The following is a 23645-nucleotide window of genomic DNA, read 5'->3' on the forward strand; positions in this document are numbered from 1 at the left end:
AGGGAATGTAAACAAAATTTATACTTATTGTAAAATCTCTATAAAATATCTGATAATTTGATGTGCATATGTCTGATGATCATTTTTGACCGCCAAATGCCGTTTTTTTAGTTTTTTCGTTAGATCTCCGAAACCGCTAGACCTGCCCTTATAAAAATTTGATTAATTCTTCATCTTGTCAATACAAGTATAATGTTTTTTGAATTATTAAAATCGGACGCTCCGTTCTCTTAAAAACTGAGGTACCGTTTTGGCACTTTTGCCCCATATCTTTGAAACGGCTAGACCTGCTTTGCCAAAAACTAATCAGCACGTCTCCTTATCAATACAATTCGAATGTTTTTTGAATTATTCAAATCGCTTCATCCGTGTTCCCGAAATCGTCGACAAAAATTTATATCCGCACACGCACACATACACACACACATACATCAATTTTTTCTAAGGTATGCCAAAATGTTCAAAAGGTTTTGAAACGTGAAGATATAAAACTTTTCATTTTCGATTTTTTTGCTATTACTATAACTTGCCCTACGAGAAGTTAAAAATGCCATTTGGCGGTCAAAAATGTTCATTAGACATAAGTTCCGTACCAACATTTTTAATTTTAAAATATACGTAGATGGTTCAAGCAAATGCCCTCATGATTCGGGTCGTACTCGATCACGAGGCGTTTTTGCAAAAGGCAATTTTGCCGTTTCAGAGGTATGGAGCGGTCAAAAAAATTTTGGTCAAAAAATTTTTGGCCCAAAAAATTTAGGTCAAATAAATTTTGGTCAAAAAAATTTTTGGTCAAAAAAATTTTTGGTCAAAAAAATTTTAGTCAAAAAAATTTCGGGAAAAAAAATTTGGTCAAAAATTTTTTGGTCCAAAAAATTTTTGGTCCAAAAAATTTGTGCCCAAAAAATTTTGATCCAAAAAATTTGGAAAAAAAAAATTTGGTCAAAAAAATTTTGGCCCAAAAAATTTCGAAAAAAAAATTTTAGGAAAAAAAATTTTGGTCAAAAAAATTTGGGAAAAAAAATTTTAGTCAAAAAAATGTTTGTCAATAAAATTTTGGTCAAAAAAATTTTGGTCAAAAAAATTTTGGCCCAAAAGATTTTGGTCAAAAAAATTTGGGAATAAAAATTTTGGTCAAAAAAATTTTTGGAAAAAAAATTTTGGTCAAAAAATTTTCGGCTCAAAAAATTTGGGAATAAAAATTTTGGTCAAAAAAATATTGGTCAAAAAATTTTTGGAGAAAAATTTTGGGAAAAAAATTTTGGATCGCGAGGCGTTTTTGCAAAAGGCAATTTTGCCGTTTCAGAGGTATGGAGCGCAAAGGGTGTAAAAATGGTTATGCAGTTTTTGAGAGAACGGATAATCCGATTAGATTAATTCAAGAAACCTTTTGCTTGAGAAGACGGTGTGCAAAAAATGCTTTTACAGAAAATTTGAAAATTTTTTTAAAAAAATTCAAGTTTCAAAATATTAAAATTTTCGAAATTTTTCATTTCCAAAAAAAAAACTAAATTTTCAAAAAGTATCTAAGTTATCAAAAAAAAATGAATTAAAATGAACAAATTTCATAAAACATACACAAAGTTGTTTGTTAAATACGCTCGTCCTCTAATTTTAAAAGCACATATAAATTTGCAGTATGTTTTATAATAAATAATCTATTTGAAATTATTCAAAACAATTATTGATTACTTTCATTTCTCGAATGTTTAATTACGGTACGGAAAGTTCCAGCAATTTATCTTTAGGTACGATGCCCAACTAGTTATTATTAATATTTATGAGAATACATTTGAGTACTCTATGGAGGCCATGGCGAAAACACGCCAGGTTGCGCATCTATACAAAAAACATTCTGTGGTCTGTGGCCGGTATAATGTCAAACACAACTCACGAACAGTTCTAACCTATTTGACATTTGAAATTAAACTTACAGTTATCATGCATTTGTACAAGGTATTATTAATTTATGGATTATTAATTCTGTGTGGAGTACACAGTAAAAAATCGAAAGAAGGCGAAAAACCAAAATGGGCACAGAAGGATATTCGGGATTTTAGTGATGCCGACATGGAGAGGTTACTGGATCAATGGGAAGTAAGGATAATAGATTTGTTTTTAGTAATGTATTATTTTTGCTCAGTTTATAATAAGCAAACCATTGAGAGCACAATGTAGTAAGAATACATTGAAATTTCCTTACAATGGCTCATTGAACCCAAAAGATACCTCACTTGATATTAGTCGATTAAGTCTGTACATTTTATTGGACAAAAAGTCTAGGCTTGCCCAAACAGTTAGTCATAGTTCTCAAATGAAGATTCTACAAATAAAAGAAGCACTTTTTTTCTTACATTAATTTCTGTTATCATAAGTCTATTTCCCTTTAGGAAGATGAAGAACCCCTTCCAGAAGACGAATTGCCCGAACATCTCAGACCTGATCCAAAGATCGACATAAGCAACATCGATATGAGCAATCCCGAAAACATACTAAAGGCTTCCAAAAAAGGCAAGACTTTGATGGCATTCGTACAAGTCAGTGGAAATCCAACACAAGAAGAAGCCGAAACCATCACTAAATTGTGGCAAGGCAGTCTGTGGAATAGTCATATACAAGCCGAAAGGTGAAAATAATAATTGAAAATTATTATTGAGATAGTTAATAATACAAATTCTTTTTCTTTTGTTGCAGATATATGGTTAGCGATGACAGGGCTATATTTATGTTTAAAGATGGTTCTCAAGCTTGGCCTGCAAAAGACTTTTTAGTGGAACAAGAAAGGTGTAAAGATGTTACAATTGAAAATAAAGTATATCCTGGTAAATATTCTTCGCTAAAGAAGAATTATAATATAATATATTATAATTATAATCTAAAATGGATTTGAAATTCTATCTTTATGATCTATTATGTATGATATTAATTTATTAAAAATAATGTTTTTTCAAGTATCTCAGAGATTAGTTGATTTTTTACTTTTATAGAACCATTTATTTGTAGATATACTTCTTTATAAGAAAATAGAAATGATGTATTTATTTATAATGAAAAAAATTTGCTATTTTTTTATATATATATATCTTTATCTTGAATGAAAACAGATTTGCATTTAATATAATATGTAAATAAAATAGTTTTCTTAATTTCTGTTTCTTATTTACTTCCCAAAGTTTGCTTTCCTCCAAAAAATTCAATTTGATAATTTTAAGTTTTCTCGACGTTTGAAGCCATTCTGAGCCAAAACTCACCAAATTTGGAGAAATTATGTGTGAACCAATTTTTGACCTTTTTACCAATTAAAAACCATTTTTTTATCTGAGTCGTTTTTCTAAAATAAACTAGTCGTGCCTTAAGGCAAATTGCTAGAACTTTCCGTACCGAAAACTTAATTATTAAAAAAAAAAACTTTGCAAAACCTTGAAAAAATCAAATTTCTAAGAAATTTTTGAAAAAATTTGACTTTTCTGAAAATTTTGAACTTTTTTAAGCAATCGCTGCATAGCTGATTTGGAGTCGAATTATCAAAGCGCGTAAGCGCCGCGTAGTCGTCTAAAACGTGTAAACATTGGTACGAAACCCATATAAATGTACACATTTGTACTCATAAAATATCTAATAATACCATATACATATGTCTAATGCTCATTTTTGACCGCCAAATGGCATTATTTTTCACTTTTTTCATTGAATCTCCGGAAACCCTAGACCTGCCGTTACCAAAATTTTATCACTACTTCATTTCATCAATACAAGTAAAATATTTTTTGAATCATTCAAATCGAACGCTCTGTTATCTCAAAAACTGAAATACCATTTTTTGCACTTTTTGCCCCGTATCTCCAAAACGGCAAGACCTGCCTTTGCCAAAAACTAATCAGCACGTCTCCTTATCAGTAGAAAAGGAATGTTTTTTGATTACTCAAATTGGTTAATCCGTGTTGACAAAATCGTCGACGAAAATTTGTAACACACACACACATATACACAACATACATCAATTTTTTTAAGGTATGCTAAAATGTTCAGAAACTTCTAAAACGTAAAGATATATAAACAATTTCATTTTCGATTTTTTGGCCATTACTAAATAAGAAACCGCTTTTTAGCAAAAAATTCTAAATCTATTTTATAAATTAGTTTCGAACCAGGATCGGCCAACCCGTTTGAAAAGAAAACCCCCAAGAAAATATTATAGGTCCTTATAATTATTATAGAAAAGTGATTCCATATGAAACATGAAAGCACAAACAAAAAAATAACAACTATAAACTGAATATATATTTTGTATACAGAAAAACTGTTTGGAAAAAATGAAAAACAATGATTGTTAAAATGACTTCAACTCGGATTGTTGTTACTCTCGGTTACGTCTTTATCTCAATTGATACTTGAGATGATTTATTTCTCTTCGCTGAAAAATATTGAGTATCAGCCCTTACACTTTAAATTATATAATAATTATCAAAGGGTAAGGATGCTTAGGAGGCGTCCATTAATCACGTGATCGATTTTTTAAGGATTTTGGGACTCCCGCCCCCTGCTTCCCTTGGTGATACGTAGTGATATTTAAAATTAGCCCCCCTCCCCTTTTAGCCATAAAAAATTTTTCGTAAAAATTTTCGAATTCACGAAAAAATCGGATTTTTTTTGATTTTTTTTAAAAAAATCAGGTAAAAATAAAAACACCTAATATCCTCTACTAGATCCCCCCTTCCCACGTGATATTTGTGATTTTTTGTCAACTCCCCCTGCCCCTAAAAATCTCATGTGATTAATGGGCGCCTCCTTAAGTCGTACTATTAGATAGGGCCTAGGACGGCAGTAAGCTTAATCCGCCACTGGACAAGGAAAATCGCAAATTGTGTATGACGAGTACATGGGTGTAAAAAATTGACCATTTCTTATTAAATTGAAATGTTTGAAACAAACAAAATATATAAGAAGCAATGACTAGATACAATAAGTAGTTGTAAGTAGAATTTTTACCTGAAGGCAAGTTGCATGAACATTTTATACTATTATTTTGTAAATAGTTTGCTTTTTATAAACACTTTTTCGAATATCAACAAGGTTGAGTGGAATATTCAGATGTATAAAATTTTATTGAATTCAATCCGTCTTTAGTTTAATACGTACATGGTATCAACCTATTACAAAAAAGTAAAATGTAGTAATAACATTTTTCAATATTGTAAAATAAACCCATGCCTTACCAGTGCAAACTACCCTATGCTTGACGAATATACTCGCCATGACTTCGATTCGGACGTCACAAATTTAACATTTAACATGGACATTTATCTGGTTAAATCGTTTTCTTTACCCAACTGAATAGTTCTCATATAATGGGACAAAATATATCTGAGGTACGACTTAAGCAACCATCTTACCCCTGATCTTGCATATCAACCAACCATCTTACCCCTGATTACGCATATAAAAATTTTCCAAATAATTTCTAACCTGCTGTTCGATTTCTTCTTCCGATTGAACTCTCAACTCCTGCAAAAATTGACGATATTTATCTTGCAACTCTTTCGTGATTCGTTCAATTTCTGACTGGTGAGCAGCTTTTAGTTCGAATACAATTTCGGCCTACGAAAATATTAAACCGAATATAAAAATCAACTAGGTGTAAAAAAAATGTTTCCCTAAAGGGAATAAAATATATAGACTCAATGGGTATTAACTTGTTAAAGAACTAGTGGTGCATGGCAATCATGGCATCGTGCCTTAAGTCAAATTGCTGCTGAAACTTCCCGTACTAACTTTTTTCTTAAAACATTAAAAAAAATTTAAACTTTGGAAAAATTCCATTTTTGAAAAATTTTAAATTTTTGGAAAAAAGACTTTGAAAAAATAAAGATTTGATTTTTATATTTTGAATTATTTTGGAGATTTTTTACATTTTTTACTGTATCTCCAAAACCGCTAGACCTGCCTTGCCAAAAACTTGAACAGTTCTTCATCTTGTCAATACAAGTAAACTGTTTTCTAAATTATTAAAATCGGTTGCTCCGGTTTCTTAAAAACTGAGCTACCGCTTTTGGCACTTTTTGCCCCGTATCTTCGAAACTGTTGGACCTGTCTTTGCCAAAAACTAATGAGCACGTCTTCTTATCAATAGAAATCGAATGTTTTTTTAATCATTGAAATCGGTTGAACCGTGTTCCCGAAAACGTCGACGAAAATTTGTATCTGAACACACACACACATACATTCATTTTTTCTTAATGTTCAGAAACCTCTAAAACATAAAGTTTTATTTTTTTGGTGACTACTATAACTTACCCTACGGAAAGTTAAAGTTTGCCAAAAAAAATTCGTCTTGTTAATTTTGTGTTTTCTCGAGGTTTTAAGTCATTCTGGATCTTATGAGACTTAAATAATCTACTATAAATTTAATAGCAATCTATCTTGTAACAATCCAATATGAATCTAACAATTATTCAGTTCAAATCTGATAAAAGCCTAGTCATCAACTGAATTATATTTATGAGTTTGACCTTTTCTCGACGTTTCCTCAAAAATGGCTGAACCGATTTTAAAAATTTAAGAGCCATCAAGTATCAAGATCAGGAATAGCATCGGTTAATTTTGCACTATTATCAGCGAAGCCGTTTTCTTAAGATTGACAGAAAAGTGTAAAAAATGAAATGTAAACAAATCAAGACATCAATTGGAAATACCATTGATTATTTTTTAGTAAAGCAGAAATTTTATTTTCGAAATGGACAGATGAACACTTTACCTAATTGGCTAAATATCTTATTGATTAACGTATCGCAAAGTTCATGCAACTTGCCTTAATGCAGAATGCCACTTACAACTAGTATCTATTATATTTTTAAAATTGACTCACCCGTTGCATTGTCAAATGCACATCAATGGCGTGACTTTTGGCCTGCAATTGTTCCATAAGACGAGAAATTCTCCTCTCACTTTTCCTTGAATTTCGCTCTCTTGTCCTCTCCATTTCCTAAAAAAATAATAATATTCATTATTAATAGTAATATAAATATTAAATTATCTATATTAGGAGTACCTTCACGTATGACTGCAAGCTTAATAATTTTTCTGTTAGTTCTGTACTGATGTTCTCTGAAAAGATAAGAGTAAAATCAAAGAATATATATATATATATATATATATATATATATATATATATATATATATATATATATATATATACTAGATGACCCGACAGACGTTGTCCTGTACCCATGTCTACAATTTTTTTTAATATAATATACTAATATTTACCGTTTACCTAAAAATAATAATTATTGTTTTTTAAACTACTTCACGCCAAAATGCATATATACATTTATAATATGAGTGATGTTAAAAGTAGAACTGTTTTAAATAAAATGATGAGTCTCAATTCCCACACTCTATTGGAAATAAAAGTCTTTCAATTAATTCGATTCAATTAATTTAATTTTTAATTATTTAAGATATCTAACATTGTATCTTAAACTTTTCCTACTCGATATCGTGAGGGCCAAATTGTATGTATTCATCTCTATTTTCCCATTTGTTGTTCTAAGTAAACTTTTTATGAATTTTAAAAATATTGTGGAAAGATTAGTAAAAGATGCAAAAAATTATATATTGAAAAAAAAAACTATATAGAAAATTTAATAGGCGTGCGCTAGTATTTTTCGTAAGCCTCGCATTAAAGGTAGGCTGATTAATACTTAATTTCACATTTTAAGTGAATTAATTTTCCATTTTTGTTCATATGTGTATAATTAAATCTGCCATACATATACTGTATTTTATATTATTTTAATTTTTCGCACATCTCAGCTGCTTTTCGGCAATAATAATGTAGACATTTTTCATATTCATAATCATAAATTTATTATGCATATTCTAATATTCTCTAGGGTCATAAGTAAATTGAAATTTTTGGCAGATGATAGTTTACATTTATTTTCATTGCAAACAATGACATGTCGTTTTTTGCAATCTTTTCCATTTATTTCTACAATATTGCACATACATTCCAGTACTTTATAATCACATACATCCTAGAAAATTTCCATAAACTTCAGGAAGATTTATCAAAATCCGAATAATCGTTTAGAAGGAGTATACAGTGAGTGCTTGTAATTTAATATAAACTTTAATAGCAATAAAGCTCAAATTGAAAGTTTTAGTTAGAAAACGTTTCTATGAGAAAAAGAAAAGGGCTGTTTTTAGGATTTTTTCTCGCCGTAAGAACCATCCTTGAACTTCAATGAACATTTTAAAACAGAACTGGCCAAATTGGTCCAGACGTTGTTGGGTTATGCGCTTACCAACACATTTTGCGATCCATTTTTATATTATAGATTAAGGCAATACTATATTGTATGTTAATGATTATTAATGGTTACCATTTTCCTTCTCCTGTTTTGTCATTTCGTCAGCTGATCGTACCAAAGCTGCATTATCACCAGCTGCACCACCTTCACCATCTTCTACAGTTAACCCTTGGGTGTCTCTTGTTTCTGTACTTTGACTTGGTTGAACTATTTGACTTTGCTGACTTAGTTGACTTGGTCCACTGGTTTGGCTCTGCTGACTTTTTGATTCAGTCTCTTGCAGTGGACCCAAACCAAACGCTATGCGGGTTTGCTGAAGGCATTCTATCAAACTGTCGCAACGGTTACGAATCAAGCTAATGTCCTCTTCCTTGTTATCCATTACTTTCCTAAAAACGATAAAGTGATAAAGTAACAAACTAGTTGGTATTGGTATTTAGCCTTGAGGCAAGTTACATAAACTTCCAGATGTGTGTAAATAATCGACTTAATCAATAAAAAATAAATTCATTTATGAGGGATTAAAAGTATTCTCAGTGGATTTACAATATCACACATAATTGAAAACGAATGAAGACGTTAACTCGGAGTATTTTCTGAAGGAGTATTTTTGAACAAGCGTCAAAAAAAAACTACTCATTTTCTCAAACTTTGATGTATTTTTAAAATTAAACTACATGTCGTAAGGCCTTATACAATTTCAATAAGTTGTATAAGACCATGATATATATCATCAAAAAAAGTTTCATAAAATCGGCTCAATTTTTTTTCAATAACGAATTACAAGAAAACGGCTCGGTAGATTTTCACCTAAAACTAATCAGTATCATTCCCAAATCCCAACTAATATCTTTCGAACAGTTTTTGATTTTTTAAAATCGATTCGGTAGTTTGTGCTTAGATGTGGCCGAAAAGTTTAACATTTTTTTCCAAATTTCAAAGAAACGGCTCGGCCGATTGTCGCACAAAACTGACAAGCGATAACTCTCATCAAGACACATCAAATGGTTTTTAAATCCCTGAAATCGGTTCAGGCGTTTTTGAGCAATCCTCCATGAAAGGTCTAATTTTGTCAAATGCCAAAAAAACGATGCTAATTTTTGCAAACTTTGACGAATTTTTAAAGCTAAACGAGTCGTCGTAGGGCCGTAATATTTTAGTATGATCTGGAAGACTATGGTATCTACTGTCAAAAAAATAATAATAAAAATCGTGGAATTTTTTTTTAACACTTTATTACAAGAAAACAGCCCGGCCGATCTTTACCAAAAACTAATCAGCACGATCCCCAACCAACGAAACCTTTCGAACGGTTTTTGAATTTTCTAAATCGATTCAGAATTGCGGGCTAAAACGTGAACAAAAATTTTTTCACTTTTCTGCTATTTACAAAGAAACGGCTCTGCCGATTGTCGCGCAAAATTGATAAACGCTAGTCCTCATCGTGATACATCGAATGGCTTTTAAATTTTTGAAATAAGTCCAGCCGTTTTTGAGAAATCGTCGAATTTCGGCAAAAAATCTGTTCACACACACACGCACACATACTTTTTCAAAATTTGGTCTCATTCAATTCAGAATGGCTTGAAACGTCGAGAAAACAAAATTAGCGAATCGGATTTTTTTATGAAAACATAAACTTCTTCGGGAAGTTAATAAATAACGGCCGAGAAAAGTACTATTTATTATTATTACTTGTAAGCCTCCATCGTCCTGCCCATTCTGTCCTCGAATGTCCTTCCCATCATCCTCAAATCATTGCCCAATCGCTTGAAATCCTCCAAAATGGCTCGAATTCTCCTAATGTCCCTCTCCTTCATGACGTCTTCCCTTACAGCTCTTTCCATAATTGCACTTCTTCCGACTGAACGTGGATTTATGGCTGCTGCAGCAGCAGCACTCAGGCGGACTGGTTCGTCTTCCGAAGTTTCATCTTGCTGTTGATATTTATACGAGACGGAGCGGGAGCATGCCTGAAGAAGACAATTATAGAAAAAATAGATAAAAGTCAGTATTTACTATGGTTTATACAAAAATCGACATTTCAGAAAACCGGTTTTCGAATTTTGATTTTACTAAAAAACCGGTTTTAGCCGGTTTTCGAATTTTATATAGTAAATAAATTTTTGCTGGAATATTCTGTAATTTATCCGCAAATTTATTGTGATTTAGAGCAATATTTGACTGAATTTATTTATTATTCAATTTTATGGAATGTAAACAAAATTATTTTTATTTTAATTAGTAGAACTAAAAAATAATAGTTTATTTTGATAAATAACTTTGAAAATAATTATTCGTTATTCATATCAATTTTAGTTTTAAAAACAATTAAGCTAAACTCGGGTATTGTTTATTCCGAGCAATTTTAATTAATTAATTTTAAACATTCTAATTGTTTTTTTTTTGTTTAATAAAATATGATTTCAGAAAAACTGAGAACGTGTATCAAATTGCTAATTAGTCGTGTCCTCACAAAATTTCCTAAAATAGAAAATACTCTCATACTTGCGACCAAATTATGATTAATTGTTTTTAAAACCTGATATAATAATTCTAAGTTTTTTGTTCTTTTACTTGTGGCTTCTAGGGTTTAAAACTCTTTTTTTAAGTTTGAATAGAGAAAGTTACTTCTTCAAGAAGAAGTCACACTGATTTAAGTTAATATATACTCTGGAACAAAAACCTAAATTAATATATACAAAGCCTTTCTGGGAACCATTCTGATAAGATTCCAAATGCTAATGAACCGATATGATTTCAAGAATCAAAACGCTTTCATCTATCTTTTATATTTGGCTATATTTATTATTTTCCATTTAGACAGTGAAAACTGACTTTTTTCACTAAAAAAACGGTTTTTGAATTCGATAATTTTCGCCAAAAAACGGTTTTTGAAAACCGACAAACCCTAGTATTTACCCCTAGTGATTGAAATTGACAAACCCTAGTGGATTGAAATCTTTGTAATCCTAGTAATAAAAATATATCAAGTATATAGTACGTGTCACGATGTTGGTCCGTAATGCACTCCTAAACTACTGAATCAATTTCAAATTTTATTAGCTCACACTATGTACTTTTATTCACCTTAGATTATAAGCAACATTAAAAATCTCAGCTTATATTTAAAATATTAAAGTTTTAAAATTTTCAATATATTTTAACAGGTATGAATTTTATTGAAGTTTTTATTGAAGTTTTAAAATTTTCAATATATTTTAACAGGTATGAATTTTATATATATACATTACCTCTCTCCTATTGGACATCTCTATCCTGGTAACAAGATCGATCATACTGTGCACTAATCGTGATCCTTCGCGCTGGATCACTTCCAGTTTTTCAACAATTTGGTGCAGGGAAAATGTCCATTGACTGGCGATTTCCGAGTGACAACGCTGTTATATGAAAAAATGCAACTAGTAGGAAATTGTTGGAACTTATAGTACCGCAATTAAATATTCGAGCTATACATACCAGCAAAGAGTCTTTCAAAATCATCACACCCTCTGTTAGTTGATCCATGTTTTGTCCGGTTTCGGTTACTTTTCTCAACACATCATCATTGGTTGTCTTCAACTCACATCTGTGAAAAATTAAATTAATGTGATAGTCCTAATTTGGCATACACAAATTTTATTTATAACTAGTGGTGTATGGCATCGTGCCTTAAGGCAAATTGCTGCAACTTCCCGTACCGTAATGAAATATTCGAGATATTTTAAACGTTTTCAAATATATTATTACAAATACTGTAACTTTCATTATTTTTGTTATCTTGTTATATCTGAGCGAAACAAATGTAAATCATAAATCAATTTATCCCCAGAACATCAACAATCGTCATTGCATTTCGAATTCAATTTCAAAAAAATAGTTGCCTAATTTACACAAAATTTAAAAAGTGCTCCCGTATAGTCACAGTCTAAACATGCATTTGCAAATAATTCTGTGCGACATTTTCACTTATACTGTGCTTAGCTTGGCGGCATTTTTACATTTTTCAATGGTTTTTTCACAAAATTGGAAAATTTAAACAGTCTAAACGCACTTGGGTAAACATTTGCACCAGAGTGGCGCTTAAACTCTGCTTAGCCTGGGTAATTTTTTGAATTTTTAATCCAAAATTACAAAAATATTTTATGGAAAATAAAAATAAATTTAATAATTTTTTATCCTCAAAAGCAATTGTTTTGTCAATACAAGCAGAAAGTTTTTAGATCATTCAAATCGGACGCTTAGTTCACTCGAAAACTGCCATTTTTTGCACATCTAGCTCTGTGTCCTCGAAATGGCGGGACCTGTCTTTGCCAAAAACTAATCACCTCTTCTCCCAATCATTACAAATTGAATGTTTTTTAGATTATTCAAATCCGATACTCTGTTCTCTCAAAAACTCGATTATTTTCTGCACTCTTTGCTCCGTATCTCCTTAATGGCTGGACCTGCCTTTGCCAAGAACTAATCAGCACATCTCCCTATCAATAGGGATCGAATGTTTTGTAAACCATTCAAATCGGTTGATCCATGCGTCCGAAAACGTGGACAAAAAAATGCGGACACACAAAACACACACTACACACACATCAATTTTTTCTGAGGTATGCCAAAATGTTTAGAAACCTTCAAAATGCCGAGAAATGCAAAAATTTTCATTTTCGATTTTCAGCTCATTACTATAACTACCCTATGGGAAGTTAAAAAGATAAACAGTTTACTGAAATAGCAACTGGCAAAATACTACTGATTACCGTAGTTCACTATTTTCGGCGGTCAATCTTGCGACTTCCTGCTTCAGGTTAATCATACGTTTTTCATACTGCTCCTGCAGCAGAGTGCAGGTATCACAGACTCCTCCTCCTCCTGCCTAGATAAAAAAATACATTTAAATAATCACACGTTCAAAAATTTTGTTTACGAAAAACAAACTTTTTCGTTTCAGAAAGATGACTTGAATGAACCAGTGACTAAGTTTGAAGCAATTCTGAATTGATTTTTGAAGTAGAACTTTTTAGGCTCGACCAGGGGGTAGCTGTGTAACTTGGGTAACTCTACGATATGAAATTGATAATAATAGGAAAGAAGGTTATTACGTCTGACTTTCTTACATTCTGATTCCTCATTGGCATTATTTGAATAAAGATGAAGCAACTAGTGGTACAGCAAAATCTATATTTTTGATTTTTTGGAATAGCAAAAAAAAATTCTACTTCAGCCGCTTGTACTCTTTTTTGTGTAAAAAAGATTTGAGATAAAGAGCAAATTCAAAAGCAAACTTTGGAAAAATCTAAAAACTGTTTTTGAAAGAATCAGTTTACAAAAAACAAATTTTGGGAAAAACCAGAAGGTAAAAGTTTTGAAGACTTGAATGAACCAGTGACTACAAGTTTGAAGCAAATGAGCTGGAAGTTAACTCTGGTCTTGATTTTTTAAGTAGAACTTCTTTAGGCTTGACCAGGGGGTCACTCTACGATATAAAACTGACAATAGAAATGAATTTGGTTACGTCTGTCTTACTTAAATTGTAATTCATCAGGACAAACTGTATTTATTATTCTTTTGAATAGCAAAAAAGTTCTACTTCAATCTCTTGTGAACCTTATGAACACTCATTTTTGGGTAAAAAAAAGATTTGAGGTAATGGGCAAAATCAAAAGCAAACTTTGGAAGAATCTAAAAACTATTATTGAAAAATATTACTTTAAAAAAAAAAGTTTTTTTTAAAAAAAATCGGGGAATACAAGTTCGATGTAGTCTAAAGCAAGTTAAGAGTTAGCTTTGGTCCAGATAGAACATTTTGTATAAACAAAGTCTGACAATTGCAGATTTTGGTAAATTGTACTAGCAGAAAAAAGCAAAATTAATGATATTACAATTAAAAATATTTTACCAGCCTACTTTGACGATAACAAAATCGTTCTTGATCATTTATCGCAGGAAAACAGCTATTGCTGCGCACGTGAGAAGAACTCGTGTAAACTTCATCTTTGGGCTAACAAAACAAAAAATGAAATTACAAATGTGAAAAAAAAGTTAAATTATTAATACTTCTTACTTTTACTGGTGCCGAATTTTTAGATTTTTTAGATGACCTGGTTCCCTTAGGAACCAATATCGGTATCACCTCATTGGAAGAAAATGATAGATCGTCACCGTCTACACTAACATCGGACCAAGAACTTGTTTGCTGAAAAAAATAATGTGAGTATCTCCGAAACGGCTGGACCTGCCTTTTATAAAGAGGAATTGACACGTATCCCTATCTACAGAAATTGGTAATTCAAATCCGATTGATCCGAAAAACGTAAAGATACGATAAAACTTCATTTTTGATTTTTGGTGGACTGTTATAACTCACCCCACGAGACGCCAAAAATATTTGAAGTTTAAAAATTAAGAAATATAACATACCCCTTTCATAAACAGTATTTCTGTTCGTTTTGACATGTCATAATAGTTGTGAATTTATATAGAAGTCGAAAAAAGTACCGAACAATTTTTATTTATATTTTTTAGAATTTTGAATTTGTGTTATTTTAACGTAATTGATTCGTTAAACAAAACTTATCAAGAAACACAAGGCTACTAGTTTAAACAAAATTTTGTTAAAAAATAATGAATTCTTACTTCTATCTCTATAATATGCAGCGTTCTACTCATGATTTACAATTTTAAATACTAGTATTAAATTAAAGTAAACTTGGTAATAAATTAAAATAAAATAATTAAAATAATATTAACAATATTCATTTGTAAATGTCAATTCTCTTGTTTTAGTTGACGTTTGGAAATGCCACATTTTTTTAGTCCAAAAATTACATAGAATTTTTGAAAGTTTGGTCATAAAATTGTACACACACACGTTTTCCAAATTTGGTCTCAATTCCTTGAAACAAGAAAACATAAAATTAGCAAATCGAATTTTCTGGCGAAAACTAACTCCTTGGGAAAGTTAAAAATTATTAATTTAAAAAATTATGAATTTCACTTTTGGTGAGTAGAATAAAGACAATAATCAAAATCTTATCCATAAGTGGAACTTCTGTAGAAATCTTGAACATGAGTACAGCATTCATCAATTTTCTTTTGCAATAATTTCATTTAATTTTATGTAAATGCATTTGCTTCATTTCCACATCAATGCCTTTTATCTTTTAATATCACCATAGGCCTTTGTCGATGACACGTGCAATGCCTTAGGTCCGTTATAAGTTTATTAAACAGTTAACGGATCATCATAAAATCCAATCACGTTTCTATACATAATCGTAAAATAATTCTTAGGAATAATAATAAGTCACTAGCCCATTTAACGGTATGAATGTATGGCACTAATGCTTGAATAAAAGAATTTTTGTATAAGACAAAATGCCTGTTGCGCCTAATAATTTAAAGATAAATCGTCCACTTTCATGATTCGAAAGCACCGATACTTTTATTAGCAATTTTTGAAATATATATGAATGATACGCGAGAATGTTGCTAAAAAGTTTTTTACTTCCCGAAAGGGAAGTTGGTTTTTGCCAGAAAATCCGATTTGCTAATTTTATATTTTCTCGAAGTTTCAAGTCTAATGAGACCAAGTTTGGAAGAAAGATATGTGTATGTATGTGAGCTGATTTTCTTTATCTTTCGTTGACTTTTTTCTCAAACGAGTTGAAACTAGCCTTAAGGCAAGTTGCATGAACTTCCCGAAATGTGTAAGAATTGACTTAATCAATCGAATTTAAAATTCAGATATTTAGATAAAATTTTCAACTGTTTATTTCAAAAATAAAGTTATCGCTTTCAATTAAATCTAATCATTGCGGTTTCGAATAGAATTTTCTCAAACACATTCAAAAATTATCTGTAATCATATAAATTATGTTGGACAAACACGTGCTTGTATGTCCTATTTTTTTATCATTAAAAATTTTTCACTTTTTCAATCTTCACATTCAATCACTTTTCTGCTATTTACAAAGAAACGGCTCAGCCGATCGTTGCACAAAACTGAGGAAAGATAATTCACATAGAAATACATCGATTGGCTTTTAAATTTCTGAAATCGGACAGGCATTTTTAAGAAAAAGCCGATGAAAGTTCTAATTTTGACAAACGCCAAAAAACGATACTAATTTTTGCAAACTTTGACGAATTTTTAAAATTAAACGGCTTGTGGTAGGGCCGTAATATTTTAGTATGACCTATAAGACTATGGTCTCCACCGTCCAAAAAAAACATGAAAATCGTCGAAAACATTATTACAAAAAAACGGCCCGGCCGATTTCTACCAAAAACCAATCAGCACGATTCCCAATCGATGTCTTTCAAACGATTTTTGAATTTTCAAAATCGATTCAGAATTGCGGGCTAAAACGTGGACTAAAAATGTTCCACTTTTCTGCGATTGACAAAGAAACGGCTTGGCTGATCGTCGCGCAAAACTGACAAACGATAGTCCTCATCGAGATACATCGAATGGCTTTTAAATTTTTGAAATAGGTCTGGCGGTTTTTTGAAGCCGTATCTTTGTAATTAGTAGAAAAGTGAAAAATTTATCATTTGCATTTGAGTGGTTTGTCAACAAGTGCGATACCGTGCATCAGTTACACGTGAATCACATTTCAACTTAAGCTTTCACTTCTTTACTTTGCACATCACATATCACAAACGAACAAAGAAAACTGCAATCCGACAACATCTTGGTATGTGCAGATGATGACAAAATTGCCCACTGTGAACGATAAATGATAAATATGATCTTGACATTATTTAGAGACTCATGAGACTTCATTGGTTTATTTGGACAAGACTGATGGTTGAAAAGTGAATATTCTATAATCGCAGCATCCGATTTGAATGATTCAAAAGCATTTCACTTGTATTAACAAAATGAAAAATTGATAAAATATTTGGTAAAACAAGTCTATAGCTGTTTTAAAGATGTAATGAAAAAACTAAAAAAAGTGCCATTTGACGGTCAAAAATTATCATTGAACATCAAATTATCAAATATTTTATTACATCTCTATGGGTTTCATGCCAAGATTTATAATGTTTAATTGCTAGATTGCGACGCAGCGCTCACGAACTTCCATATTTAAATTTGTCTTTAAAATAGCTACGGAGTGCGATTGCTTAAAAAAAAACAAGTGGTGTATGGCATCGTGCCTTAAGGCAAATTGCTGGAACTTCCCGTACCGTAATGAAATGTTCGAGGAATATAAATGTTTTCAAATAGATTATTATAAATACTGTGACATTGCCTATTATTTATAAGAATTGTATAAACTGATTTGCAAGGCTTTAGAATTTTAGCGTAAATTTAAATTATAATCTGAATTATTTTCGATATACAAAAAGAATTTTTTTTGAAAAATAAAATTGAGATATTTTTTTTCAAAACCAATTTCTTTGTCAACACCAGCAGAAAGTTTTTTAAATCATTCAGATCGGATGCTTAATTCTCTCAAAAACTGCCATTTTTGTACATTTAGCTCTGTAACTTCGAAATGGCTAAACGTGCCACTGCCAAAAAATAATCACCTCTTTTCCCAATCATTACGAATTGAATGATTGAATGTTTTTTGAACCATCCAATCGATTGATCCTTGCGCCAAAAAACGTGTACAAAAAAAAACACACACACGCATCCATTTTTTCTAAGGTATGCCAAAATGTTCAAAAATCTCTGAAACGTTAAGATATGCAAAAATGTTCATTTTCGATTTTCGGCCCTTTACTATAATTTACCCTACGGAAAGTTAAGAAAATCAACATTTTCAAGGAAGTTCAAAACATACAAAAAAATCAAATTTTTTAAAGAGAATTTTTCTCAAATAATTAAAAATTCTATTTTTTCAATTTTCAAAAAATTTAAAGCTTTTAAAAATTTTACTAATTTTACTACTAAATTTTATTTCTTTAAACTTAAGGCACGATACCATGCACCACTAATTTATATTATCTCTTATAAACTTTTTTGTACTTTTGTCTAATGAAAAAAGTCAAAATGGGACTCGAAACGCGAGGAAATCAAAACACATATTCTTAGAAACATAATTTCCTCTTCCACTAATTTGCATCACTAATTTATATTATTTCTTATAATTTTCTTTATGATTTTGTTCTCTGAAACAGTCAAATTACATTATTTTTAGAAACTTAATTCGTTTTCATTCTATTATCATTATCAAGTGGCACCCCGACTTATGAGTCACCTGACCTACGAGTGTTTCGAGATGCAAACCACTTCGACATATGAGCAAATTTAAAACACAAGGTTTTTCTCGAAAAATGTTAATGCAAAATGAAAAAATAAAAAAAATCGTCAGCTGTAACAATGCTTTTCCTATCATAGAAATAATTTGGCTATATAATAATAGTGAATTGTTTTATTTGTTAGTTATCTCAATTATATATCATTATTAATTTATAGTAACGATGTACTGTGTTTAAACAAAAGGAGTTGAAAAATGGTTTAAGATCCTTGCAATAATTTTTAAGCCTTCTAAGCTCTAAAAGTTTGTGAATACAAATCTTCACGAAAAAGTTGCAACAAAACGAGCATCGGAGTTGTTCAGCAAAACATGTCTAACTTTGCTCCACAATATCACCAAGGCTCAGGAACGAATGAAATTAATAAATAGTAAATAAAAATAGTAAAAACCACAGTGCTAGAACGAACTAATGGCATTTCAATGTATAGGTAAAAAATTGTTTCAACATACGAGCAATTCGACAAATTAAACTCGTATCTTCGGAAAGTCAATAAAATTTACTACTCCCAGTCGACCACCTCTTACCAGCAAGTTTTCCTTTCCGCAGTTCCGTACCACTGTACCCTTTCACCCAGCCAATATATCAGACAACAATGTTATTCCGTTCTAAATGCAGGAAATTCACACAAACATATCTAACCACACAAACTAACACTTTACTCTACTGAGTCGGTAGCACTTTTTCCGTTCATTCATTCTTTGGAATATTATTAGCCGCCGATTTATTAACAGACAACATGCCTACACCTCAGTGTTCGTTTGAAAGTCGATACGTGAATATCTAACTATTTCGAATATTTGTTTATTTATTTGCACTTGTTAGATCGAAAAGTTTTTGTTGTGATGTGATCTATGAAGACCAGGATTCTGTAATCTGATTGGATTAACATATTTTTAAAATATTTCTGAGTATTGCATTTTTATATTCTATTTTTATCATTAAAAATTATAGTTATTGATATCATTTTCAGTTTTTTTACTCATAAGCATATCAGTAGCGCAGTGTGAGTTAAAATATTGTATTACGAACCGCATTTTGCAAAAATTTAAATGATTTATTTAAATAATTAAATTTCACACACCTACTTTATTTGAAAAACGAAAAACTTATTTTTTTTAATGTTAACTATTATAAATTTTTAGCTTATTTTGGATTATTTTATTTTAACATTCTATTTTTGTTGTGTCATTGTCAACACTGATATATTATATAATTTACATATTGGAAATAACACATTAATTTGCCAGATGACAAAAATTATTTCCTTCTTCCTATGAAACTGATTTTCATTTAATTATTGTGATCAAAACGAATTTTGAAAACTTATCCAGATTTCTTTTTACAAGTTTTTTTTTTAAATTAAATTACTATGACATCTTCTCCATTTTTTATGTTTAATCCATATCTTGGAAAAATTACTAATAAAATTTGCTATAACATTTTATACTATTATATATATTATTACTGTATTATTATCATCATAAATTATAACCACAATTAATAAAAATTGATTTCTGATGTTAATAAACAATTTGTTGAATTATTACTTATGCACCATTTAATTGTCATCTCATCCAAATATATGAATTAACAGCATTTTAACAATTTTATAATTTGTGTTTTGCGTTATAATTTGTGCTTTTTATTTTTAATTTATTAACTTAGTAATTTAAATATTTATCTAGTAATATTATAGTTTTTTATCACTTATTAACTGTAAAACAATTGAGAAGTGTTTTTCATGACAAATGTAATGAACGTAAGTTAAAGTCGGTTTCATAATTAATTCATAAAAATTATCAACTCAATTTTTAGTATATTTGACATAACTTTTTTCAATAAGAAAAAATTTATTTATTTAATTAATAACAGTAAATGTTACTGGCATTAGTAAATACATGGTGTGTGATTCGCAGTGAAAGCATTTGTTTCTGAAAATTAAATGAAAAAACATTAATATTTATTTATTTATTTCAAATAGCTGTAATATATCTCCCCAAACTGAATGAAATAAATTATATTCGAAATAAAAATAAATAATTTTTTCATGTATTATTTTGTCATATAGTTTTTTCATACATTTTTTTCAAGAATAAATATCACTTTAAAAGGTCCACCTTGTATTTAACATTACCAGTAACAATTTATTTAAGTACATCAATTTTAGTAGTATTATTAGTGCTATTAACTCATTATTATATCTATTTATATATGCAATCAAGTATTTTTGTTGAGCAAACGCAAATAATTTTTTTTTATTGAGAAAGATGTGCTGACTATTAAGTAGCCAATAAAAATTTATTGAGTGTAACATTTCATTTTGGTTATGTATATTATGATTTTATAATACCCGTTGGAAATACTATAAAATTTTTAAAATTCTTGATACATTTGGCATAGATTATTGGCATTTGTTATTAGAACATTTGGTCACATACAAAATTTCATTTTTATTTTCTTTACTATCTAAAAATCCTATTCTAACCAATTTATTCATCGTTTTTTTCTCAATCTGATCTTCTCTAATTCTAATCAAGCTTTTGTTTTTACTTCCAATTTTTAAATTTAAATTCAAATTCAACTCAACAATTCAAATTCTATTTAATTTCAAATTAACTTTTTTTAAATTCAACTTCATTCTTCTATTTCTATGCAATTTCAAATTCTATTTGATTTTAACTCAACATTTCAAATTTTATGTCATCGCCAGGAATCGAACCGAGGATCACTAGCTTATAAATCTGGCACGCTACTGACTGAGATAATTGATACATTTTAAAAATCAGATTTTTTTAACACGTTTGCGAGAATGTATGCTATAGCATCTATTTTCATTAAGATGCAGAATGTCATGGATGCTATAGCATTTAAGTCCATTATTTTGAATTTAATTTCATATAACCTAAGGTAATGACTCACTGATTCTTTAGGTATTTTCCCGTAGTCACTAATTAGTTTAGTCGAGCATATTGCGTAAAATAGTGAAGTAATACTTGACGTGGATGCTATAACATCCATAACGATTAAAATATAATAAAAGTGTTTTTCGTATTATCTTATCTATTCCCGTGGTCACTAATTATCTTGAGCAACTACATTGCTTAAATAAAATAGTAGAGTAAAGCTTGACGTGGATGCTATAGCATTTATAATTTGACTACCCTTATAAACGGTGATTAATCAAATTCCGGATATCACAAACAATTTAAAAACTGGAACTGCAAATTGCTGAAACTACCTGTAGTGTAATTTAAAACTTGCAAAAGTTCAGAAAAGTAAATTAGATTTTTTTTTGTGAATTTAAAATTTTTTTTGACATTTTTGAAAGTTTTGACAACATTTTGAAAATTTGAATATTGAAAAAATTGGCTTTTCTGAAAATACTAACTTAAAAACATACTACTTTGGAAACTTTGAATTTTTTACTAATTTTTTTAAATTTTTGTTTATTTAATTTTTAAATTTTTTTTGATACCTATTTTGATATTAATTGATTCAAATTACAAAATAACTCGTTTTTGCAAAAAATTGATTAAAAATTTAATATATATATGATCTTAAAATTTTGTAATTATTATACATGTCAAGTGATGGCTAACTGAGCCTTTAAAAATTTTCGTATTATCTTTTCCCGCATCTTTGGCTAGCGCGTAAAATAGAAGCGTGAAACTTGTCGTGAATGCTATAGCATCCATCTAGTATTTAACGATTGAAATATGATAATAGTATTTTTGTATTATCTTTTCTCGTAGTCACTATTTACCTTGGGCAAGGACATAGCGTAATATTTAACGTGGATGCTATAGCATTCATCTAGTATATAACGATCAAAATATGAAATCTGATTACACTTATAAACGTTGTTTAAACTAGTATATAACGATTAAAATGATAATAGAATTTTTGTATTATTTTATTTTTTCCGAACTCACTAATTGTCTTGGGCGTAAAACAGAACCGTAATACTTGACGTGGATGCTATAGAATTCATCTAGTACATAACTAATAAAATATGATAATAGTATTTTCGTATTATCTTATATTTTTCCAGAGTGTAATTACTTTGGGCAAACAAATTGCGTAAAATAGTAGAGTAAAAGTTGACGTGGATGTTATAGCACTCATCTAGTGTATGACGATTAAAATATAATATAAATATTTTCGTGTTATCTTTTCGCGTAGTCACTAATTATCTTAGGCAAAGTAGTAGAGTTAAACTTGACGTAGATGCTATAGCATTCAAAACGATTAAATATGATAATAGTATTTTCATATTATCTTATCTTCTCTCGTAGTCACTAGCCAGCTTGGGCAAGTACATAACGTAAAATAGAAGCGTAATACTTGACATGGATGCTATAGCATTCATCTAGTATATAACAATTAAAATATGATAATCCGACTAACCTTTTAAACGGTGTAACTGGGTTAATTTTGGGGTGTAGAAATTTTCCAATACAATTTCTCAATGCATGATCACTAATTGTTCCATAACACTTTGTTTCAACAGGTTTCACACAGCATCCAGTGAACGCAAGTGCAACATTGAATGAAACCAATCGACTTGTTTCGTTCATATCTTATTAGTATTATTATTAAAGGCTATTTCTAAATAGTTTTACTAATGTTTTATAATAATTAATTATCAAATCAAGTGCAAAATGAATTCAGTGAGAGCCCGTCCCCATTGTGTGTTCTTATTGCTGCTGGTGCTCCATAGCTGTCACGTTGCGAAAGGTTAGTGAAGTGATATAACGTACTAGTAGTATAGTAATAAGAAGTAGTCGAAGCGCTTGGGAATTCTTTTTTCAAATTCACTTCGAATTCTCGTTACCGGTTTAAAACATTTTTATTGATTGGGAAATACATACCGACTTCCTGTTTAGAGACAAACAAATTATGTAACTAGTGGTGGGTTAAGAAGATAAGTTTGGACTTTCCTCCATGACATCGTGTCTGAGGGCAAATTGATGGAAATTCCCGTAAAAATTTAAATTTTTAAAAAACTTTGAACTTATTGAGAATTTTGAAATTTTTGAAAAAAATGCCATTTTTGAAAAT

At 30.0% G+C, this 23645-nt stretch overlaps 2 protein-coding genes across 2 annotated transcripts; one reads left to right on the forward strand and one right to left on the reverse strand.

Moving 5' to 3' along the window:
- Nucleotides 1-1870: 1870 nt before the first annotated feature.
- On the forward strand, nucleotides 1871-2890 carry LOC113386614 (LDLR chaperone boca-like). Its single transcript, XM_026624383.1, has 3 exons — nucleotides 1871-2097; nucleotides 2391-2626; nucleotides 2695-2890. Exons 1-3 carry the CDS (start codon nucleotides 1942-1944, stop codon nucleotides 2888-2890), a joined length of 588 nt encoding a protein of 195 aa, XP_026480168.1. The 5' UTR covers nucleotides 1871-1941.
- Nucleotides 2891-5421: 2531 nt separating this feature from the next.
- Nucleotides 5422-23161, reverse strand: LOC113386615. Its single transcript, XM_026624384.1, has 11 exons — nucleotides 22992-23161; nucleotides 14374-14479; nucleotides 14209-14310; nucleotides 13070-13185; nucleotides 11796-11904; nucleotides 11570-11716; nucleotides 10011-10288; nucleotides 8388-8704; nucleotides 7049-7104; nucleotides 6866-6982; nucleotides 5422-5598 (listed from the first exon to the last, which is right to left on the reverse strand). Exons 1-11 carry the CDS (start codon nucleotides 23159-23161, stop codon nucleotides 5422-5424), a joined length of 1695 nt encoding a protein of 564 aa, XP_026480169.1.
- Between the last annotated feature and the right edge of the window lie 484 nt (nucleotides 23162-23645).

The sequence above is a fragment of the Ctenocephalides felis genome, unplaced genomic scaffold, assembly GCF_003426905.1.
Source record: "Ctenocephalides felis isolate EL2017-DRISC unplaced genomic scaffold, ASM342690v1 CF-g0.4_SCAFFOLD_03571, whole genome shotgun sequence".
In the NCBI taxonomy this organism is placed as follows: domain Eukaryota; kingdom Metazoa; phylum Arthropoda; class Insecta; order Siphonaptera; family Pulicidae; genus Ctenocephalides; species Ctenocephalides felis.